Source organism: Theobroma umbraticum, unplaced genomic scaffold (assembly GCF_002168275.2).
Source record: "Theobroma umbraticum cultivar Fairchild unplaced genomic scaffold, ASM216827v3 scaffold_56.0, whole genome shotgun sequence".
In the NCBI taxonomy this organism is placed as follows: Eukaryota; Viridiplantae; Streptophyta; class Magnoliopsida; order Malvales; family Malvaceae; genus Theobroma; species Theobroma umbraticum.
The window spans coordinates 12140058-12163900 of record NW_018397256.1 but is presented as its reverse complement, the minus strand read 5'-3'; the positions used below and the strand labels follow the sequence as shown (position 1 = coordinate 12163900).

General features: G+C 36.0%; 5 protein-coding genes across 8 annotated transcripts; 3 read left to right on the top strand and 2 right to left on the bottom strand.

The window, feature by feature from the left end:
* Window positions 1-1014: 1014 nt before the first annotated feature.
* LOC110410393 (ENTH/VHS/GAT family protein) lies at window positions 1015-6792 on the top strand. Its single transcript, XM_021420049.2, has 10 exons — window positions 1015-1399; window positions 2241-2319; window positions 2456-2554; window positions 2638-2751; window positions 2948-3105; window positions 3725-3806; window positions 4183-4268; window positions 4644-4835; window positions 5351-5817; window positions 6081-6792. Exons 1-10 carry the CDS (start codon window positions 1299-1301, stop codon window positions 6656-6658), a joined length of 1956 nt encoding a protein of 651 aa, XP_021275724.1. The 5' UTR covers window positions 1015-1298; the 3' UTR covers window positions 6659-6792.
* A 615-nt stretch (window positions 6793-7407) lies between these two features.
* LOC110410395 (uncharacterized) lies at window positions 7408-8461 on the bottom strand. Its single transcript, XM_021420051.2, has 3 exons — window positions 8149-8461; window positions 7861-7979; window positions 7408-7658 (listed from the first exon to the last, which is right to left on the bottom strand). The coding sequence occupies exons 1-3, from the start codon at window positions 8310-8312 to the stop codon at window positions 7639-7641; spliced, it is 303 nt and encodes a 100-aa protein (XP_021275726.1). The 5' UTR covers window positions 8313-8461; the 3' UTR covers window positions 7408-7638.
* A 41-nt stretch (window positions 8462-8502) lies between these two features.
* Window positions 8503-10912, top strand: PEX4 (peroxin4). Its single transcript, XM_021420050.2, has 6 exons — window positions 8503-8648; window positions 8851-8933; window positions 9094-9213; window positions 9305-9433; window positions 9840-9969; window positions 10624-10912. Exons 2-6 carry the CDS (start codon window positions 8928-8930, stop codon window positions 10710-10712), a joined length of 474 nt encoding a protein of 157 aa, XP_021275725.1. The 5' UTR covers window positions 8503-8648; window positions 8851-8927; the 3' UTR covers window positions 10713-10912.
* A 2702-nt stretch (window positions 10913-13614) lies between these two features.
* Window positions 13615-19309, top strand: LOC110411312 (peroxisomal fatty acid beta-oxidation multifunctional protein-like). Its single transcript, XM_021421415.1, has 18 exons — window positions 13615-13786; window positions 14420-14491; window positions 14860-14922; window positions 15020-15073; window positions 15197-15264; window positions 15347-15428; window positions 15553-15608; window positions 15718-16020; window positions 16174-16260; window positions 16877-17051; window positions 17182-17303; window positions 17414-17577; window positions 17663-17917; window positions 18035-18156; window positions 18279-18394; window positions 18507-18655; window positions 18754-18892; window positions 18992-19309. Exons 1-18 carry the CDS (start codon window positions 13687-13689, stop codon window positions 19010-19012), a joined length of 2148 nt encoding a protein of 715 aa, XP_021277090.1. The 5' UTR covers window positions 13615-13686; the 3' UTR covers window positions 19013-19309.
* Window positions 19310-19371: 62 nt separating this feature from the next.
* On the bottom strand, window positions 19372-23435 carry LOC110411313 (uncharacterized). 4 transcript variants are annotated; one of them, XM_021421416.2, is made up of 13 exons: window positions 23120-23432; window positions 22887-22963; window positions 22720-22800; window positions 22283-22411; window positions 22120-22206; window positions 21714-21767; window positions 21429-21519; window positions 21266-21336; window positions 21110-21179; window positions 20631-20683; window positions 20434-20527; window positions 19967-20064; window positions 19375-19670 (listed from the first exon to the last, which is right to left on the bottom strand). In XM_021421416.2, exons 1-13 carry the CDS (start codon window positions 23331-23333, stop codon window positions 19581-19583), a joined length of 1209 nt encoding a protein of 402 aa, XP_021277091.1. In that variant the 5' UTR covers window positions 23334-23432; the 3' UTR covers window positions 19375-19580. The 4 variants fall into 4 exon arrangements, with proteins under 4 accessions (XP_021277092.1, XP_021277093.1, XP_021277091.1 ...); XM_021421417.2 differs by lacking the exon at window positions 22120-22206 and having other exon boundaries at window positions 19372-19670; window positions 23120-23435; XM_021421419.2 differs by lacking the exon at window positions 22887-22963 and having other exon boundaries at window positions 19376-19670; window positions 23120-23430.
* Window positions 23436-23843: the final 408 nt, after the last annotated feature.

The window sequence follows — 23843 nt, the reverse complement described above, 5'->3', positions numbered from 1 at the left end:
ATAAATATATGATTCTCTCTCAACTTAGGAATTGAAAGTCCAAGATCACATGTTTATCAAAATTCTGCTTCTAAAGTCCTCTTGTCAATTTATTAATTCCTCATCGTACATTCTTTTCATACTTCACTTTCTCCCCATAGAATTTATGAGCATTCAAAACAAGTAAAACTCCCGTCAACTTGACAATAACCCTTCAAATCAGATATTACATCAAATAAACACATATTTGTTTATTAATTTATATTTTAAATTAAATAAATATTTACAATCAAAAATTAATTAATTAATATTATTTAAAATATTACATTTTATCGATTTATCATATTATTATATTATAATAAATAATAATATAATATAATGATATAATATTATGACATGATTGTGTGTTATTTTCATATTTTATATTAATATTATATTAATATCAGATTAATTATTAATCTATAAACTATTATTTGATGTACTGATTTAATATATATATTGAATTAAGAAAAGAGTTACTAAAACTTAACGAAATGTATACATTTACTTAAAAGAAAGTTATTTCTGTTTAAGTAATGTTAGGCAAGCTTTCTGAGTTGGAAACATTTCATGTGTCTCAAAAAATATGATTAGAAACAAAGAACAATTTTTTGATAGAAGGTCGTTTGAAGTCGCAGCTCACAAGAAACCAATCTGTCTTTTCATTGGCCGGTGAAGAATAGATCTATCCCCACTAGGTGACGTGAAAGTAGTTCCATCAAAGTTGAACAGGCTGAGTACGGCACCGTTCAGCAGCCACTTCTTTTGTTTTTTTTTTAACTCCAGCAATCACCCGCACGAAGGGCCCAGTCCAGTAAACGAGATAAAAAAACCGTTTGATGTAAGCGGTCGGGAAAACCATCGGTATCAATATAAGTACATCTAGATTCGGCACGTGCGTGCTTCGGTTTAATAACACGTGGCCAATTTTGTTTGGTCATTCATTTTTTCACTTCACCGCCCAAATAATTGAGAAAAAGTTAAAAAACGAAAACAGAAATGATTTTTCTCCCAACGGAAAAATAAAAAACTATTTGATTTGATCTCGGATGGAGAGAGAATAGGTGAGAGAAGCGAGGTGGGAAGAAGAGAAAGGGAAAGAGAGACCTGCCGATTTTTGGACTGTTCGATTTATTTGATAAAGAGAGGGTGTTTTCGCAGGAGTCTCCGGAATATTCTGCTGTTCGTTGCGATCGCGCCGGACGGTGACAGGAACCGGATTGATCTTCTTCTTCTTTTTTTCTTTTTTTGCGTGTGCGAATTGCCTTTAGTGAGCGAAGATGGTGAACTCTATGGTGGAGAGAGCTACTAGCGATATGCTGATCGGGCCTGATTGGGCTAGGAACATCGAGATCTGCGACATGCTCAATCACGACCCTGGGTACGCGCCGCACTGGATTCCAATCTCTCCTTTCTTTTTTGAGAAGTTGTTATAGCTCTTATGATTCTATTGACGATTGCGTGTGAATTTGATGATTATTACACGAATGAAAATCATGATTGGTGAATCTAGTGTGATTTCTTGTTTCGGTATTCGATTTTGCTTGGACTGTTTTTTATTTCTTTTTTTTTTTAATTTTTTCTCCTCTTACTCTGCAACTAATTGAAGATTTAAGCGAAATTTAAATGCCGACTTCTCTTTTATAACACGTAAGAGATTTTGTTTTAAGAAGTTTATCAGGATTGATCAGTTTGCTTTGCTTTTTCTTTGTTCAATAAGTAATTTAATTCATTGATGTATTTGATAATACAGCTCTTAAATATGGCGCTTGTTGTTTGGTAGAGGATTTAATTTCATGTGAAAATGGACTGGTGATAGAGAGCTCAGCTACTTTTCTTAAAGTTGATAGATTAATATGTGATAGATTATTTTTAGTGGCCGTGACCTTATCATCCTAATGTGTTGATATTCACTTCTCAATTTCGAACCAGGTTTTGAGTTACTTTTACATGGTCAGCTTAATGGTAATTAAGTTATATAATAGTGTTCTTTTAATTACTTTTGATCATTTTCTCCTGTTGCTTTTTACTTTCTGTGCTTTCTTGTGATAGTCCAAAGGTCCAAATGGTTTATTTCCTCATTTTCTGGTTAATAATGGCCTTTCTTTTTTAATTTTCTCTTGCCGGGGAGGGAGGCGAAGTTGGTTGGATTTATATATTTTGAGTTTGAATTTTTTGTGCTTTACTGAATTTAGTATTCAAATATGATTTTTATTTATCAGGCAAGCAAAAGATGTTGTGAAAGGCATAAAAAAGAAGCTCGGAAGTAAAAATGCTAAAGTTCAACTTCTTGCACTAACTGTAAGCTTTTGAGAACTTTTACATTGATTTCTATTAATCCCTAGATATAATTATCAATTCTCTCATCTTTTTTATCACCTTTGCTTCTCATAGGACTAAACTTGTTTAAAAATTTTGGTCTACTTGCTATGTTTAGCTACTAGAGACTATCATAAAAAACTGCGGGGACATTGTCCATATGCATGTTGCAGAGAGAGATGTTCTTCATGAGATGGTCAAAATAGTAAAGAAAAAGGTAGTAAGTAATTTTAATTCCCCTTTTGTATTTATTTTCTTCAAGTCAAACTTGTTTTCAGTTTTTGTTCTGCTCAATTGTAGCCTGATTTTCATGTCAAAGAGAAGATATTGATTCTTATTGACACTTGGCAAGAAGCTTTTGGAGGAGCAAGGGCAAGATATCCACAATATTATGTTGCCTACCAAGAGTTGTTGGTATGTCTGCTGAGGCCTCTCATCTCAAACTGTATCAGACATGCTGCATTTCTTGGGATTCGTTTCCTCATATGCTATCATTTGTTCATGACTATCTCATTATATCTAAAACATGCGGTTATGGAAGTAATACTTTTAGATAATATGGCCTTTTCCCTCTTCTTTTTCTCTGAGCCAAATTGGTTTATTATTTCAGCGTGCTGGGGCAGTATTCCCTCAGAGATCTGAGAGGTCTGCACCTGTATTTACACCTCCTCAATCACAACCTTTGTCTTCTTATCCTCAAAATATTCGCAATGCTGATCGGCCAGAGACAGCTGAGTCTTCTGCAGAGTCTGAGTTCCCAACCCTGAGGTATTTTGTTGTTCTTAGGTTGTTTGAGTAGTAAAAGCATAGTGATTTTTTTTTTGGTTTTTCATCATTCCTATTCAGTTCTATGATGGCCTATGTTTTGTTTTTTTAAACTTCCCTTACCGAATGATGTCTTTGTTAGAAATTGTGCTGCAGCAATCTGTTTAGGTGAAAAGTTTTTGCTCATAATAAATTCTTATTATCATTACCCAATAAATAAATTGCAAAGTTTATTGAGTTTTGTTTTTAATATGGGTTATGCAGTGAATTTCAATTGTTTAATAAGGATTTTATTTCTTTCCATTCAATGCATATGGCTAATTTAATGTCTTCTAGATATTAAAATAAAGTAATTGTCAAAACAAACTTTTTAGGCACTCCTTAATGTACTTTTTATAGAGAAACTTTGCTGTGGTGTTGTCACACCAATGCATACCCTTTTGCCCCAGAAATAAAGCAGTAGGGACTTTCCACGGACTAGAGCAGTTATAATAGTGGAAAATGTGGACTACTTGTTCTGTCATACTATCGATAGATATTACATTGCTAATTCACTGTTTCCTACTTGGTATTTAATCATTGATGATGCATCTAGTCTTTTAACTGGAGTTTCTTTTATTAGTTTGACAGAAATTCAGAACGCGCGGGGTATTATGGATGTCCTTGCAGAAATGCTAAATGCATTAGATCCTGGAAACAAGGAGGTATATGTTCACAATATTGAAATTAGAGAAAAAGAAGATATTTTGTTTACTTGCTAAAACAATATTGTGTTCCCGCAAGAGCATAGTAATGTAGTTTCTACCTGACAAGCCATCAATTGTATATAAAGTGACTACTCAAGTCTTCATATAACAAACATTTGTGTAATAATTTGTTTGTAATGCTCAAATTGGTCAGATTGAAACAGTTTTTCTGTTTAAACTTTATGTTTTTCATCTTTTATAATGAAACAACTTTCCAAAAGTTTTTGAGGTTTCATGCTGATAAATCTTCTACTAATCTTATAATGCTTGTTGTGGTTTTCTATAAGTTTATTTTCTGTTTTTATATTTAGTGATCTTTCTTCTACAATTTCAGGGACTTAGGCAGGAGGTGATTGTTGACTTAGTGGACCAGTGCCGTGCCTACAAACAAAGAGTTGTACACCTTGTTAATTCAACATCGTAAGGACAGCCTTTCTTGTACCATAACTTCATTTAGTTATGCTTAATGGCCCTTAGTACCTTTCTCTACGTTGATGCCCTCATCTGTTTTCATGGTCCAGACATGCTTGTCTGTGTGGGTTTTTTGATGCATTCTTTTTGTATTACCTGGTCCTTAAGGTGATTGTGCCAGTATCACTTATTAAAATGCTTGCCCAAAAGAGGGAGTGAAATCCTCAGGAGTATTGAGAGCAAAGGACTTTGTAATTTTATTGCCTGGTGTATGAGTTTCATTGGTAGTTAGTTTCTAACCTCTGCGGGATGGTAGAAGGATATGTGTGAAATATTGTTACATTTAAAGCACCCATCACCTTTGATTCTTTTTATCTTTTGTAGGGATGAGTCACTGCTATGTCAAGGCTTAGCATTGAATGATGATTTGCAGCGGGTACTAGCAAAGCATGAAGCAATAGCTTCAGGAACTTCTTCTCAAGCAGAGAGACCTAAGCCTGAACCTGCAAGAGAACTTGTGAATGTCGATGGTCCCCTAGTTGACACTGGGGAGAGCAGCAAGCAGTCCGAGGGGAGGTACTTCTTTGAACTGGATTACCTTATGCGGTGATTTGGTGATTAAAATTATTGTTCTTTTGTGTTTCTATAGAAAATGATAGAATATGCTAAGGATAATAAAGTTCTGTTTGAGTGCTGCATTACACTTCTTGTCCTAAGCATTACTTGAATACTGGTGCTAATCATGCTCTTGTAGTCAGCACCCCGGAACTTGGTTACAAGATTTTTTTGTTATTCTACACTATCAATTTCTCTTTGTTTGGAGGAATTCTTGGTAGAGTTTAGTTGCTGAGGTTTTTGAGATATGATACGTCTATTGCAGGTGGTTGATTATGTTGGAGTGGCAACCTTTGAACATTTTTGGATTTAATTATTTATATTTAATCATATATTTCTCTCTGTCAGGCATGGCCTATTTGCTTATCCAATGTTAGGTTGCCAGGATTGACATTGAATTAATCCGGGGGTTATCTGAAACCCTTGAACAGATGTTTCTGATAGCTCAAGGTTTAACTAACAGGATTTCTTTGCAGATCTGTTTCAACCACTGATGCAAGTTCTCATCCATTTAATCAGTTATTGCTTCCTGCTCCTCCTACAACTAATGGTTCAACTCCTCCAGCTGCAGTCAATCCCAAAATGGACCTGCTTAGTGGTGATGACTACAATTCACCGAAGGCAGATGATTCACTGGCGCTTGTTCCTTTGGGGGAACTGCAACAAACAACTCCTGCATCACAGCAGAACGCCCTTGTTCTCTTTGATATGTTTTCTGATGGTAACAACACGTCCAATTCTGTTAACTTCCAGTCTTCAGGTTTGGCTGGACAAGCCAACCCTTTGACTCCTCAAATTCAGCAGCAGCAGAATTATCATGCAAATGGAACTGCACCAAACATGGGATCACCTCGATATGAGCAGTCATATGCTCAAGGCACTGGTCCTGCTTGGAATGGTCAGCTAGTTCAGCAGCAGCAGCAGCCCCCCTCACCTGTCTATGGTTTGTTCTGTTTATAAGAGGTTTTTTATGCATGAGTTGAGCATTTTACTTTTGGCATAGGCCCTTCTTCTTTTTAGGGACTGATGCATGTAATCACAGCATGCCACATTTCACTTGGGAAATCATTAATATACATCTTCATGGACTTTTCCCTCACCCAATTCATGTAGTGATGTTCTAGGCTTCTTGGGTTGCCTGAATAGTTATGTTCTTGCTACTGCTAGCGTAAAATTGATGGAGCTTATTTTTGCATGTTGATAAAGGTGCCCAGAGTAGTGGCTCACTACCACCACCACCCTGGGAAGCACAAGCGGACGCTAGCCTAGTAGCAGGTGCTCAGTATCCCCAGTCAATGGTTACTCAAGTTGTAGTAACACATTCCCAACCTCAAGGACCTCAACAAATGGGAAGTGACCAGGTGGTGGGTATGTACATTCAGCCAATCACGACTGGTCATTTGTCAGCAATTAATAACCAGACTATGCAGGGGAACCAGTTTGTTGGTTTTCAACCCCAACCGATCCAGGGAGCACAGTATATGGGCATGCTTCCACAGCAAATGCCAGCTGGTCAGATGGCTTCTATGTATCCTCAACAAATGTATGGCAACCAAATGGGAATATATGGTTATGGTCAGCAACAGTATCTTGATCAGCAAATGTATGGGCTATCCATCAGAGATGACAATGGCCTCAAAAACTCTTCCTACCAGGTTTCTACTTCGTCTTACATTCCACCAAGCAAGCCTTCGAAACCAGAGGATAAGCTGTTTGGAGACCTTGTTGACATGGCAAAAATTAAATCAACCAAAACCACTCCTGGAAGAGCTGGTAGCATGTGAACCTGGAATTGCCTTTTTTGCATTTTTTTTATATTACATATTTTTTGGTTGCTAACTTGTTTCCTTTTTTCTCATTTTCTTCCTTTCCTTATCTTAAATATTTTTTAAATTTCTAATATATATATTCTTCACCAGTCCCTTGGCTTATTTGTGTTGCATGTTTGGCATTGGAACCATGTACATTCCCTGTAGAGAAAATGGAAAGATCAACTCTTTTGAGTTAGGTTGATTTTATGAGATTTGATTTTCTCTTAGGCTTTTTTCTTTTTCTTCTCAGACTTATGGAAATTATATTTTCATTTGTAATATAATTTAGCAGGGGCATAAATTTTCTGTAGGCATTTTTAATTGTATGGCTGTTGTAATATATACAACATCCTGGAATTTGCTTTTGGCTTATTGAATTACAAGGTGGTGTTGAATTCCATATAAATGGCACTGGAAAAGATTACGCACTGTTTGCCTTAGTACATTATATGTTGAGTTGGATCAAGTCATTCAAGCATTCTTGTCAAGACCAAAAAGCTATGGATGGTTTTACTGCATTCAACTTCTTTCATTGGTGGGTAAGGATGGGATCAAATGTTCAGAACCCACCCGAAATTCAATACCAACATTTGAGAGCATGGAGATCATACTGCCATCGGTCTGAAATTACAAATGTTCATAGAAATGCAGAAGTAGAACAGTAAGGAAGAAAAACCAAGACTTGCAAGATAAGGCAAGACAACAATGGAACCATAGTCAGAAACTGATAAAAGATTCGGCTCAATCCAAAGGGATCGATTTGGTTTCTTGATGCCAATTCAAGCCTCTCTATCTTCCCATTGATCAACACTTTCTAGCGTTCATCATATCATTATGAAACAATGAGAAATATTATTAACCCTTACAGATTTTTTCAAGTTTCAGAAAGGAAGTACACTTCACTGTGATGACAAAGATCTTGTCCATTGCCAAACCACAAACAGAGTGTGCTGTTATAAAGGCAAGGAGATACCTGCAACATTGAAGACAAGCCGGATTAGAAGATCAAACTGTTGAGATCAAGAGCCAAGCATTCAGAATAATTCTTGAGATCAAAATGTTGCTTTGATCAGTTCATTTTTCCTATTAATGATTGGCAATGCTAAGATAATGAACACTGGGTGCCAGCAATAAAATCAGTCCTCATGTGCTTTCTGAGAGAGAGAGAGGGGGACCTTGAGGAATCAAACCCCAACTCTGAGATTCTATGGCAAGAAATGATCTGAGGCGAGCCGAAGCTACTGCACTGTGTAATGGCATCATTGAGATTAAGCAGCTCAGCTCCACTGGTAATCTAAAATTCCGTGCGAGTAAGGGAAAAAAAGACACTGTTATAATACTTAATCCATTTAACCTTCCCTTCGTCCCATTTCTCACAGAAATCAAACAGAAAAAGGAGAAAAGAGAATAGTAAAGTTCATAACTTTAGAACCCCAAACACTTCTACTTGTAAAAAATCTCACCTTGAAATCCCAGTGATGCGCTTCACTGAAGAAGAAACCAGAGACTGAGAGCTCGGTTTCAATGGAGAAATTGTGGGTAACACTGATTTGTTGCTCTTAAGCTTGAGAGCAAGCGCATTTAACCGAGCCGATGATAATCTCGATAGAATCGTTGAACCAGCCATTGAAACTTGTTTTTTTTTTTTCTTTTCTTTTTTTTGCGACCCTAGGCTGCTGTCACAGAGGGGTAAGCTGTCCTAATATCTAGGGTTTATGCCACAATTTCCCTAAGTTTGGTTACGCATCTTACGTCATCCTCCAAGAGTGTTATCTTCTTCGGGTCGGGTCACGCATCAACGACCTAGTACTCGGGTATGTTTTTCTGACCGTTGATCTAGAATGAAAAAAAATAGATCGTCCAACACAGAATCAAAACTTCCTCATCTAGCTTTTCTGTTTAACTAAAAGACGAGAAAAGAAGCTTCTTCCTTTTCTCTCTTCTCGGGTAACTTCAGCTCCAGGTCAGGATTCTAATGAGCTCTTTCCTTTCTCCTCCTTTCAAATTATCAATTATCGTTTCAATTTAATTCCTTTAATCCATATCTTCTTTGATCTGATCTGTATCAAACCGTTGATCATTAATTATTTACGCGAAAAATTGGCTCTGATTAGTTTTGTGGTGTAAATTGTTAACAATGTTAGGTTTTGCTTTCAATTTTGCAGCTATCTGTCACGCTGATATCGAAATATATATACTTTTTGAGGTATAATTGAATTTCCACCGAGCAACAAACAAAAAGATGCAGGTTAGCTGATATTTATGTAGACTGCTGTTTTTTCTTGGTTTAATTATGTATTTTTGTTGTGTATTTAATTAAATAAATGGTGATTACCTAAGAATTGAGTGTGGGTTTTTTGTCCAAAGCAATTCTTTCTTGATTAATATGGTTGAATGTTCATGTGAAGGCATCAAGAGCAAGGTTGTTTAAGGAATACAAAGAGGTGCAACGAGAAAAGGCGGCCGATCCGGACATTCAACTAGTTTGTGATGATTCCAACATATTCAAGTGGACTGCTCTTATCAAGGTTGGCTCAAGTAAAGTAGTGAAAGAAAAAAATATGGTGTAGGCTTTTAGTAGTTGGTTTGATTTTGCTTGAACTATAACTTTTTATATAGGGACCGTCTGAGACTCCTTATGAAGGTGGAGTCTTTCAGCTTGCTTTTTCTGTTCCCGAGCAGTATCCTTTGCAACCTCCTCAAGTGCGCTTCTTGACGAAAATATTTCATCCCAACGTGCATTTCAAGGTGTAAATTCTTTTGATATGATGAGTTCATAACCTTATATGCTCTACTTGAATATCAAGACAGAATAAAATGGAAGGAAAGCAAAATATATCAATGCCCATGATAGCAACTTAATATCTAGCTAACTAAAATGTAATGTTCTTCTGTTCCTTTGTTGGGGATTTGGGATACTTGGTGATTTTGAACTCGGCAACCATGACCGCCAAAATGAGAGATCTTGATGGAGGAATGGTAGTCATAATGTCAGAGGTTGAGAATAAAAATCTGTTAATTTAACAGTACAATCTTGTTCTCATAGGAATCCCTCTTCTGATAAGGTCTACAGATTATTGATATGTGAAACGTAATAATTTCCAAGATGCTCATATGAGAATTTAGTCTTATTTTTTGTTAATCTCGTTTACAGACTGGAGAGATTTGCCTTGATATATTGAAGAATGCATGGAGCCCTGCTTGGACACTTCAGTCTGTTTGTAGGGCTATAATAGCTTTAATGGCTCACCCAGAACCTGATAGCCCACTCAATTGTGATTCTGGTAAGTTGGTCTATTTTAATGTGTTTTTTTACCCCCGGTTTTTAACATTATGACTTTACCTAGGGGAATTGTAAAAGAATATCCGAAATGTATATCATCATGCGAGAAAGTTCTTGGTCCTTGAAGAATGTATTTCTTTCTGATAGGCGGTGGTTTCAAAATTGTATTTTTAGCCAAATAATATGGCCTTGGTGAATTGGAGAAATGAAAAGTGAATTGCGTATTTTATTGTTTGAAAAAGGATACATAAGCATTTAAGATCTCTCCTGTTTTGCCAACCCACGGTATCCTTTTTCTCCTGCCCTTTTCGCTGTCCACATTTCTATCATTCTTGCTCCTTCCAAGTAAATTAGAGATGGAACTGGAATTGTTGATGCTTGCGCAGTTATTAGCATGGCATCTTCTTAGAATTTATGTGCATTTTAAGTTCTTGATAACAAGGCTGATCCTTTTTGAAGAAAAAATATGAGAGAAACTGAAATCTCTAGATCCCTGGTAAAGAAGTAAATCAAGTTGGCATATCTATGCACTAGTAGTTTCTTTGAAGCTTTGATATATTGGCATCTATATTGGCTACATGGATTATATGGAACTTTGAGCTGCGTTTACTTTTGATGTTTATCCCTAACAAACACCACTCCCTCCTGTGGACAGGCAATCTTTTAAGATCTGGCGATGTTAGAGGATACCAGTCCATGGCAAGAATGTACACCAGACTTGCTGCCATGCCCAAAAAAGGTTGAACTTATAGTGCTATAAGCTGTCTTAAACCATAAGAGCTGATTTATTATCTGCAGTTCAATTTGTTGTGCACATTTCAAACATTGTGATAGAAATTCATGAATACTTCCAGCTTTTCGGTTCCAACATTTAGATTCTAGCTATAGCTTCTCATGTGATGTTTATTCCTAAAGCAATAAAACAACACTGATTTTCATCTCCAGGTTAGCAGGTCGCATTATCTTGATTACTGGGCAATCAAATCCTGTCTAACTAAGATTGCTACAATTGTAATTCCAGTAACTTGCCTAATGCATTACGTCTTTGGCTCGACTGTGAAAAAGAACAAGGGTTAGGTAACAGAAGTAAATAAAGAAATCTTCAGGATTAGGGATAGGACAGCATTGAAAACTTCATCTTCAAATTCAAACCAGATTATCTTCTTTGTAGATATTGGACAGAAGGCATTAGAGGAATAGGCCAGTCTATTCTCTACCAGTAGGCATTAATTTTCCAGTCAGTAAAGATTGCTTTAATGAATGAATGGAACTAGAAGATGGACAAGATAAAGCTGGAACTAGAAGAACTAGAGGCCTTTTTCAATTTCAACCACTCGGCTACAACAATGCTACCCCCTAAGTATTTGTTTGAATCCAGATTGGGTAACCAAAACTTTAATGCGTTTCTCCATATAAAGTATAAACGAGAAGATGTCAAAGCTTTCTTCTTTTTTTTTCTTATTTTTTATTAAATAATTATCCATTATTAATGTTATGTCAACTCTTTTCCGCCAAGACTATTACAAACATGCATTATCACTTGTATACAACGTTACAAAGGAATAAAAAAAAAATAGCTATATCTATTTTTAGTTTTCTCTTAAGTTTGATAGTTTGGTGAATTTTTTATATATATATATTGTGGAATAAAACAAATTACATCATTCTAAATAAGCTATTCCTAATTGTCAACTAAAAGATAGGTGAGTATTTCTGCTGATGGAGAATTTATAATATATAATTCAAAAGAAGTTTTTATGATGGGTGGTTATACAATGGGTGTATTGATTGACCTCACGATAAACGTGGATAGAAGAATAATTTATTCTCGAACAATCAGTTTGTTGATATCTTGCAATAAACAAGTATTTCGACTTAGCTTTGAGCTGTGATTGTCAATCTTTTGGAGAGCTGATAAGAAATCTGATTCAACCTCTACGTGTCTATAGCCTCTAATACAACAAAGATTTAATCCCTGATAAATATTCCACAATTCGGCAGGTAGTGAAAGGGAGATACGAACTTGAAGATAAAACCTGTTAGCCAGTTGCTATTTGCATCCCGCGATACACCTCCAGCAACTGCCAGACGCGGTTGTAACTAAGCACTACCTTCTACGTAATAAATTGTTATACAAATCTCAAAGATTTATAAAAAAAAAAAAAATCAAACTTATCTAATTGAAATATTTAAAATAATTTTTATTTATTATGAATTAAGGTTTTGCTATTATAAAATTTCCTAACTCTCATGTAATTAAATTCGTGAAATCAAAATTTTAATTTAATTAATAAAATTAAAAAAATTATATAACTTAAATAATTTTCAAATCTTTCAAATATAGCACAAGCTCTGGTCATCAATAAGTCGTAAATTTCCCTTAAACTCAATCAGGAGAAGGAGACAATTTAAGTATAAAATTTTTCATTTTCCATTGACCAAGCGGCAGCTGCCTGTCTACCAACCTTAACATTAACGATTGTCAGGCTGGTGGTAGGCACAAACTTTGACCAAACCATTTCCATGAATAAGAAATTCTTTGTCTACATCATCCCAAAGTCAAACTTACTCCAAAAACAAGCCCATATGCAGGTTGCTATCGACCACGACCGTCGACGGAGATCCAAGACAAGGTCAATAAACTCAACTGTATCCTGTCTTTCAATTTCTGGGATTTTAAGTTGCAGAAATTGCGGCCGTCAAAACAGTTACACATCTTTTTGTCGGCTTCTTACATTATAGGGTATGATGGAAGATGCTTTCTCGCCAAATCAAATCAAAGTCAAGATGTTATTCTAAGCATTATTGTTTTTTAGATTTTTTTGGCTAATGCCGCCAGTTGCATAGCTTGGATTAGCTTAAATATTATTATTTATTTTACTTCATTTTTATATTAGAAACACCTTGAATTAACTTAAATTTAAAATTTAAAAATTAATTTTTTAATTAAAAAAAATTAAATCTTATTTTTTAAATAAATCATCATACATCAACTAATAAGTTAAACATTTTATAATTCCAAAACATTACAAACCAAACTTTAGAATTTGTTTCGGTTTTTATAATTACATTTACAAAGTAAAATCTAAGCTAATATGTTTTTGAAAGGATTTATATTTGATCTACTATAATTTTATAGTATATATCTTCATGCAATTATAAAAGTAATATTTCATTAATATGAAAAAAAAATATTTAGTTTCAAAAAATTTTTGATTCTTAATTTATATATTAACAATGCGTAACATTCGATTAATGAATAATATATAAAACTCTTAGGCGTAGAGTGCATATAGAGATATTATTAAACATTGTATAGAGACATTAAATTGGCTAATTAAATTATTGAGTTTAATTTAACATTTAATTAATGTACTAAAAAATAAATTAATGAAGTTGCTTTGTCTAGTTAATTTTGGCGGCCAATTAACCTAACATTGATTTGTCAAAAGGCTAATTAAGTGTCGCGTTAATTAACACGTGGACACTGATTTCCATACAGGTGCTACCGAGAAGCAGGCTCAAAGGAAAGAATGAAACACTGTAAAGTCTATGCACGTGGGACGATCAGGTTTGATATTCACCTGTCCTTAATCTCTGTATAAATAGGAGTTGTAGTCAGCTTTCATTTCATGCACCACCGAAAACAGAAGCAAGTGAAGGAAGCCCTTTGGTTCCTCCTATAACTCCTGTAAAGGCTACAACCAAGTTTGCAGCAATGGCCGGCGAAGCTCACCGGGTGACCATGGAAGTTAGGGCTGATGGGATCGCTGTCATCACCCTCTCTAGTCCACCTGTTAATGTGTTGCACCTCCAAGGTGCGTATTACATCAGTAGTTTTCTAATTATGTTTTTGTGTTAAAGCTCTTAAGTCTATATTTGTTCCCATTTTGCAAAGAGGTAAGGCACTAAATTTGTTTTACGTAAGATATCTTCTCTCAATACTTGTTAATATGACATAATTTTAACTCAATGAGAAATTTTAAATCATGTGAAAAGAAATAATTTTAATAAAAAATATAAATTTCACATCAATTATGAACATTTAAATATTTATATCACTTTCCATTTTCAACTCGTGAGAATACCTATATATATAACGTAGGTATCAAACAGTGGATCTTGTCTCTACTCCCCGCATGATCATTATTTGTATCAAGCCCAAAGCAAGAAACCCAGCAGGCCAAACCAAGTTACACTAGTACAACCTGAGGAAGGCATTTAACTAGCTACATATATATATATATATATATATATATATATATATATATATATATATATATTGGTGCTTTTATCTGTTCAACCTGAAACTGGTTTAAACTCTCATCACCCAATATAAAAAAGGAAAAGGAATTTTAAGAACAAAACAAGTAGTGAGCAATTTTCTTTGATTATGATGAGTTTGGGATCTTCGTTCTGGAATTGACGTACCTGTCATTTTCTGTCTGCAGCGCTGACAGAGCTGACGAGGAAGTACAACGAGTCAATGAAGAGAGATGATGTGAAAGCAGTAGTTTTGATAGGTAAATCGTAGCCCCTGAGGCTAAGCTGTCCAAGTCATGTAGCCACCCAAAGTGGACACTTGATAGTAATAAGTTGTATATATTGACATTCTCCAATCTGATAATACTAAGTTTGTGTGTATTTATTTATATATATATTTGATTGCTGCAATAAGGCCAAAAAGAGTTCGACTTGTCACGATCAAAGGGTATGCATGCAATTGAGATGTTCTTACATTCCCTTTCAACATAGTACTAAATTAAAATATTCGTTATTGTTCATGATTTATTCGCAAGCAGCCTACGCGGGACAATGATAGCTTCTTTCTAAATCGGTATTGAAAGAATCTCTGATGTGTAATATCATGGTTTGTTTATCCCCTCTGAAGGTGCTGGCGGTAAATTTTCTAGTGGCTTGGACATCAATCTATTGCAAGATATTCAGAGAACTGGTAAATGTTGTAGCATTTCACGATGGAGCTGAGCTAGCTTTTTAGTAATACTTTTCCATAATCAGGAATTACTGATCAACATATCTTGTTCTGGCAGGGGACGACTCGTTTCTGGCTGAAATATCTCATGATTTAATCAACCTAGTTGAAGGTGAAAGCCTTAATCAACTACCCTTTGTACAACAAGATCATGCTAGCTAGCTATTGATTCCGTTTGCTTGAAACATTTATACAGACTGAAATCGTTGTTATATTTTTGGGTAATCCTTTTTAGATGGCAAAAAACCTTCTGTTGCTGCAATTCAAGGATATGCACTGGGAGGGGGCTTGGAACTGGCAATGGTTTGTTGATTTCTAATCAAGCTGATGTACTATATACTTTATCTTTGGCAATTTGCTAAGCACGGTTCTTAATTTGGCGCAGGGATGCTGTGCACGGGTTGCCACTCCAGGAACTAAACTGGGTTTGCCAGAGCTTACACTTGGAGTCATTCCAGGGCTTGGAGGTATTGCTAATATCTTCCTCCCCTAAGTTCTGACATCCTTTTGACACATTTTTTCTGCTGCTGAGACGCAATAAATGAGCCGAACAATTACCATAACTGATATATCATTGGTCTTTTCTCCTAGGCACTCAACGTCTTCCAAGGCTCGTAGGAGTTTCAAAGGCTGCAGAAATGTTGCTGGTAAAACCTGAAATCTTCGTTCTTGGTCCTCAAATATACAATTTTCTGGATTGTGCATATAATTATTGTACTAATAATACATGGGCACCAATTAAATTATTACTTGCAGACTTCGAAGCTAGTAATGTCAGAGGAAGGGAAAAGCCTTGGTCTTATTGATGCCATAGCTTCTCCTGAAGAGTTGTTGGAAGTAGCGTGCGACTTGGCTCTAGATATTGTAGGGAGCCGTAGACCACGCCTTTCCTCTCTTTCAAGAACCGATAAACTTGGTTCTACCCAACAAGAAATGGATATATTGGAAGGCATTCGGCAGAAGGCGAAAGAGACTGCTCATACTATGCCTCAGAAACTGGCCTGTCTTGATGTCATTGAAGAGGGAATTACCTCTGGAGGACGTTCTGGCGTTTTAAAGGTAGTACAAAATAATTTCCAGCATGCATCTGTTAATGAATGAATGGTAAAAGCTAGCTAATCAAAATTCTAGTATTACTGATACTAGCTTAATTAATGAAAATGATAATAATAATAATAAGAGTAATTCTCCATGCATGGTTGGATGGTGCAGGAAAAGGAAGTATTTAAAGAGTTGATGCTGTCAACTGCTGCAAAAGCTCTTGTCCATGTCTTCTGTGCCCAACGTGCAACATCTCAGGTAGACAAGGTTTTCTTTCCCTTTTTTTCTTTTTCACTGACGTTGCTGATTGAACATAACAGTGGCTGCAAATTTGTTCAAAGGTATAAGAAGTAGACACAGTAGATTTTGGATAAATTGAGGAGGTGATGGCATGTTACGACTTAACTTTTCCCCCTTTTCTGGGGTCAAGGAAGGGTTTTAACTTTGGTCAAAGAAGAGACTTCCCATGACCATTTGTTTGCAGCAGGCTCGCAGCTAATTTGTTATGTCCTTGAAGACTTAACTCAAGTCAACGCATATGTATATATGGTCCAGACCACGCTTAGGCTTAAAGATTTAAGTCCAACAAGTTTAACCAGAAGCAAGCTCAGATCGAGAGACTGGGCTGGCAATCCAATCATTGATGGTTAATAGATACTAAATAAGGGGGAATCTAATTAAAAATGGATTACTGACAGCAAATTCCCCGTGCTTTATTATTATAACATTGCATTTTCTTCTAGCTAACTTGGAGGTGAGGAAATATCTTAGATTTCAACTCAATTTGATGGAAAACTCTCACAATCCGAATTGTAGTACGACCCAACGAAAAAGCATAAGATTATCTCTCCTAACTTGTGCAATGCACGTGCAGGTGCGTGGTGTGACTGATGCTGGGCTTAAACCACGGCCAATAGAGAAAGTTGGTGTAATTGGTGCTGGTCTAATGGGTTCTGGGATCACCACTGCTCTCATTTTGAGCAATATCCATGTCATTCTTAAGGAACTCAATTCTGAATACCTTCAGAGAGGGATTAAAAAGATCGAAGGTCTCTTTTCATTTCATAGATACAGATTTTCAATTCTTTTAACTTCCTGAGAATTTGACTGCAGGGGGTCATCTGAGAATGTTGTCTAAAATCAAAAAGTAATTGTTCTGTTCATGTCCTTGTCTCGCAGCTAATCTCCAAGGCTTGGTTACGAAAGGAAAGTTGGATGAGAATGGGGTCAAGAAAGCTCTTTCATTTCTAAGAGGTGTATCAGATTATTCAGAATTCAAAGATGTGGATTTGGTAATAGAGGTTAGTCTTCTTTGGGGCTTCTGAAAAATGTTTAGTGTGTTGACTATCAGTGGGATCATTCTTTCCTTGTTTAGATTATTATTTACTATCTGAGGCTCACTCTGTCTCAGGCTGTGATTGAAGACCTGTCACTCAAACAATCAATTTTTGAAGAAATTGACAAGGTTTGTCCCCCTCACTGCATCTTGGCATCAGGCACATCAGGCATCGATCTTAATCAAATTGGACAGAGAACCAGCTCTCAAGATCGCATTGTTGGAGCTCATTTTTTCAGGTTAATTCACAGCATTCTATGGCGTAAAGTTTCTTGTTGCCTTCTTGGGTTTGGGTGCTTACATTCTGTCTCTTTTAATAAACAGTCCCGCATATATAATGCCACTCTTGGAGATTGTGCGGGCAGAGAAAACTTCTACACAAGTTCTGCTTGATCTTATGACAATTGGGAAGGCCATTAAGAAAGTTCCTCTCATCGTTGGAAACTGCACCGGATTTGCTGTAAATCGTACCTTCTCTCCTTATTTTCAAGGACCATATCTGTTGGCAGACTTAGGTGTGGACATTTTCAGAATTGACAGAGTGATTTGTTCATTTGGCTTGTCAATGGGGCCTTTCCAGTTAAGTTTATCGATCCTGATTGCATGCGATATATATATATATATATATACACACACACACAGATTTGTTTTTAACATTTTTGTCTTAAACTAACTTCAATGTTCTTATATATGCAGGCTTCATGATGTAACTGGATATGGCTTGGCTATTGCATTCGCCAGAGAGATGGCTGGTACCTTCCCTGACAGGACGTTCCAGTCTCCTTTACATGAACTCATGCTTCAACATGGCCGACATGGTAAATCAAAGAAACTGCTTTTCTCACATTTTTCTTTGACAAAATGGCACACAGCTAAGATTAATGTAACTGTTTTAGTAGCATTGTATTTGGATTCATAGGATGTTCTGAAAACGGTATAGGTAAAAGCAATGGAAAAGGCTATTACACTTTCGAGAAGGGAAGCAAGCCAAAGCCTGATTACACCGTGCTACCAATAGTTGAGGAGTCCCGGAGAACTACAAACCTCGTTGAGAAAGTAAGTCACAATTTTCTGTCCTCCCCCCCCTCTGCAGGGGCATGTATGCATATGTTTCTACCGAGTTGCTGTTTGTGCTGATAAAGAAGGTTAATATCAATGTGATTCTCAGCCCATTTGCATAAGCGACCAAGAAATCATGGAGATGATATTCTTCCCGGTGGTGAATGAGGGATGCCGCATTATAGAGGAGGGAGTGATTGCTCAGGCATCAGAGCTTGACGTTGCGTCTGTTCTTGGGATGAATTTCCCTTCCCGCCTGTCTGTATTCTACATCTATCTGCTGCTCAAAGAAATCTATGCATTGCTTCTTTTCTTCCTTTCATACTGCTTACTCCCTCTTTATCTTACATTTCCAGGGGAGGTATAATTTTCTGGGCTGATACTATTGGAGCAAAGTACATATACACAAGTCTCAACAAGTGGTCCGCTCTGTACGGTCCCTTCTTCAGACCCTCAAGATTCTTGGAAGAGAGGGCCATGAAAGGCATCCCATTGGTAAGAATTGGCACCTTAAGGAAGTGCTAGAAACCATTTTTTCGTGCAGAGATCAGTAGATTATCTGTACTAAATTAACCTCCCATTTAACTGCTACAGGGTGCACCTGTTGAGGCATAAGCTTTGAGGTCGTAACTCCTAGCAGGCTAGCGCAGGAGAAATAAAAAGTGCCCTTATCTTTCAAGAAACAAATTTGCAGTCATTTGTTCTTGTGTAGGTGAGACTGAAGTTATAGGTATAGTATTTTACTAGTGGCAGCGGCTTTTGAGCAAAGTTTCCCCTTAACATGTAAGGGAAAAACCTTCTTCTCATCCTTTCAAATAGTTACTATTATAGGTCTGCTGAAATAACCAAGCTATGTAATCTGATGCTGTTCATATGAATAATAATAGCAATGCCAAGGGTTGCGGTCACCAAGTATCATTTTTGAAAATAATTTTCATGATTAAAGGCCTTGGGCACCCGCAAAAAGTTTGGTTGCATAAGGAACAGAGAGAGAGAGAGAGAGAGATTCCACCAACCTAGTGGAATGAAGAGTAACTATTTTATTGGTTTAAGATTAATACAAAGTCTTGATCACAGGCTCATTCCATTATTCAAATCGAGTTACAGCAGACCCTTCCACTGACAGCTGATACAGATATATATATATATATATATATATATATATATAGCATAACTATAAAAATTATTGGTTGAGGAACCTGTCCATCCAAACACATGCTTCTTTCACCATTAACGGTGTTAATTGGTGGCCTATTCCAGGTTGTGCGATGAGCTGCACATTCAGGAAACAAATCATATGAATATGCTAACTCCTGAGAGTGCCATTTCCCTTTTTTTCCGTGTGTGGACGCAACTCCAGGATTTGACATGGCCGTGTGTGACTGTGTTAGAGGGCATTAAATGGTTCCAAATTCACTACAGAAAAGAAGTGGTTGCTGCCTTTCAATTTTTTAGCATACAACAATTAGCTACTTCAGTAGACATCTTGAACTATACGTACTTTAATGGTCATTACAGGAACTGATGTAAGTACTTTCAGAGTAATTGCCACATACTAATACTCCATACCTTAAAATTATTTGAAGAGTGAGCCTTTTGATAAGCCTTGCGAGCCCTCTTTTCAGGAGTTTTTATACCATCGAGTGGGCAACGTGGATCATCGGCACCTAATAATTGTCAAAGCCAAAACATCTTTTAACCAAAAATTTACATTATTAGGAAATAATAGAAGAATTATCCTTCAAGCCATTTCAATTAAAGAACATGCAAAAACATTAACTTATAGATACTATAAGATGACTTTAGAGCATCCTGTCCTAATGCCTGGTAAGAATTCAAAGCGCTTTGCCGCAGCCATTCCACAAAGTGAAGTTAATTTTATCATGCACAAATTGGAAAGAGTTGAAAGCAAAGACCATAGCTTGCAAGTTAGGCTTACAATTAAACTATTCAAAAGCAACAGGGGAGAAACCAAGGATGCAAATTCAAACATCCCCCTAAATTTCTGGTGACTCAGTGTGAAAAGAGAATTGTACCGTTTAAAATCAACAGAGGCCTTGGTGCAATAGCTGGAATTGAGTAAGGTGAATCAAACTGGGAAGCTAGACCAGGAGCAATCCTATCCCAGACCTGGTTAGAATAGCAGAACCATACGATCGACATTAGAGAAGGCATAAAAGAAACAAAGTTAGGCTTCTGAAGAAAACTATTAAAGAGAAAAAAGCTAACTGACCTTCTCCACCACTTCTTTATCAATTGCACTCTTGCCTAAATCCATCCTTGCTTCTGAACAAAAGTATTAAAGAGAATCAGACACACAAGTGCTGAAGCAACTTCCATTGAAATGAAGCTAGAGGAACAAGTATGCTTCAAGGAATTGATAGGTCATGCCAGTCATAGTCAGATGAACCCACTATTTAACCCTAAAAAATGTAATCATTTCCATAATATCAGTGCAATGTCATAATCAGTTAGACATTTCATATTGTTACATGCAAGCTTTTACTTCAGGAACTCCATTTAAGAAAGGTCAGCTAATTATAGAGCCAGACACCTTTCATGTCCAGATAAAAGTCTTCACAGTAGCTTCATATTTTTTATAGTTCCAACATTAGCCTAAACTGGACAGAAGATGCCTTTGTTAGAATAAATTGGAAATTTGTAAGCAAGCCTAATCGAAATCTTATTTCCAAGTACTCCTGTCAACATTACCTTCAAATACAGCCTTTATACTGTCAACTCGAGCCTGCCATTTGTCATTGTCTATGGCCCATCGAAACCCCTACAAATATATAACATGAAACTTTTGTTCATGATTAAAAATATGTATTTTCTTGTGCTCTCAAGAATCTAAAAAATTTTAATTACCTGAACACCAATTATTGGAACAGCAACTGTATAGCGGGTGTCAGCAAAGGCAGCAAACCAGGCATGCATTCCTGCATTTCATGATGTTCACTTAAATTCTACTTGCTTAATATAGTAAGCATACATGCGATATCACCATCATTCCAAATATCAGTTAACGAACCTCCAAGTGATATGCCGGTAATTCCAATTCTAGAAGCATCTATATCCTTTCTCAGTGATAGATAATCTGCTAGTTTTATTAAATCCCACACCTGAAAGAATGAAAACGTTAGATGAAGCAGAACACTTTGGAAATTAACCATGACAGTCCTATGAAGTTCTAAATCTCCCCTGGCTTTAAGTAGCATTCCTTTTTCAATCATAAGAACTACATGGTAGAAACAATAATTTTCACACAACTCAAGACAAAAGAAAAAGAAATAAAAACAAAGAACAGAGGAATTACCGTATCAAATATAAATGGCATTGTATCTCCTTTTCTCCACGATGACACTAGAGCCTGCACTTCGAATAGCATTATGCTATTAGGATCATTGGTTAAAAGAAAAGTAAGAGGAAATCATACCCTAGATTGGTCCACATTATCACTTAATTCAAAGCATGTTAGGTTGCACATGAATACAAGTATGAGTGTCCTTCAGCTGAGAGAAAACTACGCTCCTCAAAAGCAATCAATTATATTGAGACTTATTTTAAAACAATAACAAACATTTATACATGAATCCAACCTTCATTAGAGTATGGGAGAGCATAAGCATATAAATTTAGAACTTTTCTTCAACATCAAATATTGCAGTGAAACTGACTTCAACACAGTTTAAACTAAAAAAAAATCGGATATAAATGCACACATCTTGATAGGTAGTCTGATTATGGGCACGTTCACCATGGTAGCGAGAATCGATAGCAATGGCTATATATTCCCTTGAAGCATATGCCTGAAACAAAAAGGAGGAAAATGAAGAAGATTGAGCTCATCCTAAAAAATAAGGAAGGCCAGAGACATATAGCTACCTCAAGCAATGGTCGTAACCACTCTTTGTTTGTATTGGTAGCATGCAGGAAAACAACAGCAGGCCTTCTTGTCTGATTGCTGTGTTTCAAGCTTAAGATTAACACAGGCAACCGTCCTTGCTGTGCAGCCTATCGGTGAAAAGTCAAAAACCCTGAAGTAATTTAGCTTACTTCACGTGCCATATGGTGTATTTGGTGGAATCCCACACATGCAATTTCAGGTATATGTATTTATCATGTGAATTACCAGAAATTAATAAGCTTTAGAAAGTTTTGAATGAAAGGTTATCAATTTCTGACATGAAACAAGCATATTTTATAAATCAAATTACTTGAATGGTTCAGTTAATTGAATAAGTAATTTCGGCAACTAAAAATTAAAAAGGAAAAGAAAAACAAAGTGAGATGAAATGAATGGTAGTCAGAGCCCCACTTACCTCAGTTTGCAAATAAAGGTTTTCCTCTTTAAGCCGTTCCTTGAGATTTTCAATATCAGCCTTTGGGCAAGACACTATTGACTGGTGAAGAAAAGGTACATTAATCAAACATTTGGCATTAGCCAACTACTCAAAATACACCCTTTGCTAAAAAAAGCGAAATCGACCTTATTCAAGGGTCGTGGAGCAACACCTTGAAACAAAGGATGGAGCACAGGTTTTGCAGGTTCCACAGTCAGAGGAACTGAGAATTTAAAAAATATATATATATGTATATATATATATATATATATATATATAACTTTTTCAGTACATGTACTGATATAAGTAAGTTCCATCATTGCATAAAACAAAAAGCAGACAGAGCATTAGAAAATTCATTTGGAAAGGGTGGTTCGACCTTGAGGAGATCGTCTGGTACGGAGAAGATGAAGGAACTGAGCCCGACTCTTGTCAGCATCATCAATAACACCAGAACTGTGTTCTGCTTCCAATGCTGCGAGGCCCAACGAGAAGAAGAAGAAGAAGAAGAAGAACCAAATGGCTGGGAAAGAAGAAGAAGAAGATATCCTGTTTCTCATTCTTAAAGAAAAACAAAGAGAATTGACTTCCATGTTTGGCTTGGCCTTTTTCCCTGCTTATGGGGTGAGGTTGAGTGTTTAGTTGCACGATGCAAATGACTTCTAATGTATTATGCAAAATGCAACAATGCCTTACACGCATTGCCAGTCAAACTCCCACGTTGGTGGCCCTGCCTATTTAAAACTAGACCGCCTTTCCTTCCTTTTTTTTTTTTAAATAAAAAAAATAGAATTACTTTATTTTTAATATTTTTGCACCATAATACGTTAAAATTATCTTAAATAATTCAAATAAATTTCTTTTATTACTTTCAATCATACCTAAATTTTAAACTAATTTTTAACTTACTATGATTTATCAAAACAATACATCATTTTTGTATTAATATATTATATTAAATAATAACATAATAAATTAATATATCGTAACAATTTCACCATCTAAGTCAACATCTCATTTTAATTAATAATAATAAGTCAAGATTTAATTATAAATATTTATAAAAAAACTTAATTAAATATGATAAAAAATATATAAAAATT

Bases quoted from the DNA above. Each gene is read 5' to 3' on its own strand.
- LOC110410393 (XM_021420049.2), top strand. From the start codon at position 1,299: ATGGTGAACTCTATGGTGGAGAGAGCTACTAGCGATATGCTGATCGGG. The intron at 4,269-4,643 runs GTAAGGACAGCC...TATCTTTTGTAG, and splicing joins CACCTTGTTAATTCAACATC to GGATGAGTCACTGCTATGTC. The intron at 5,818-6,080 runs GTTTGTTCTGTT...ATGTTGATAAAG, and splicing joins GCCCCCCTCACCTGTCTATG to GTGCCCAGAGTAGTGGCTCA.
- LOC110411312 (XM_021421415.1), top strand. From the start codon at position 13,687: ATGGCCGGCGAAGCTCACCGGGTGACCATGGAAGTTAGGGCTGATGGG. The intron at 15,265-15,346 runs GTTTGTTGATTT...AATTTGGCGCAG, and splicing joins GGGGCTTGGAACTGGCAATG to GGATGCTGTGCACGGGTTGC. The intron at 15,609-15,717 runs GTAAAACCTGAA...TATTACTTGCAG, and splicing joins AGGCTGCAGAAATGTTGCTG to ACTTCGAAGCTAGTAATGTC.
- LOC110410395 (XM_021420051.2), bottom strand. From the start codon at position 8,312: ATGGCTGGTTCAACGATTCTATCGAGATTATCATCGGCTCGGTTAAAT. The intron at 7,980-8,148 runs GTGAGATTTTTT...ACGGAATTTTAG, and splicing joins CGCATCACTGGGATTTCAAG to ATTACCAGTGGAGCTGAGCT. The intron at 7,659-7,860 runs GTCCCCCTCTCT...TCAATGTTGCAG, and splicing joins TTGGGGTTTGATTCCTCAAG to GTATCTCCTTGCCTTTATAA.
- PEX4 (XM_021420050.2), top strand. The intron at 9,434-9,839 runs GTGTAAATTCTT...TCTCGTTTACAG, and splicing joins ATCCCAACGTGCATTTCAAG to ACTGGAGAGATTTGCCTTGA. The intron at 9,970-10,623 runs GTAAGTTGGTCT...TCCTGTGGACAG, and splicing joins CCCACTCAATTGTGATTCTG to GCAATCTTTTAAGATCTGGC.
- LOC110411313 (XM_021421416.2), bottom strand. From the start codon at position 23,333: ATGGAAGTCAATTCTCTTTGTTTTTCTTTAAGAATGAGAAACAGGATA. The intron at 21,180-21,265 runs GTAATTAAAATT...ATATATTTGTAG, and splicing joins TTCCAATAATTGGTGTTCAG to GGGTTTCGATGGGCCATAGA. The intron at 20,528-20,630 runs GTCAGTTAGCTT...TATTCTAACCAG, and splicing joins ATAAAGAAGTGGTGGAGAAG to GTCTGGGATAGGATTGCTCC.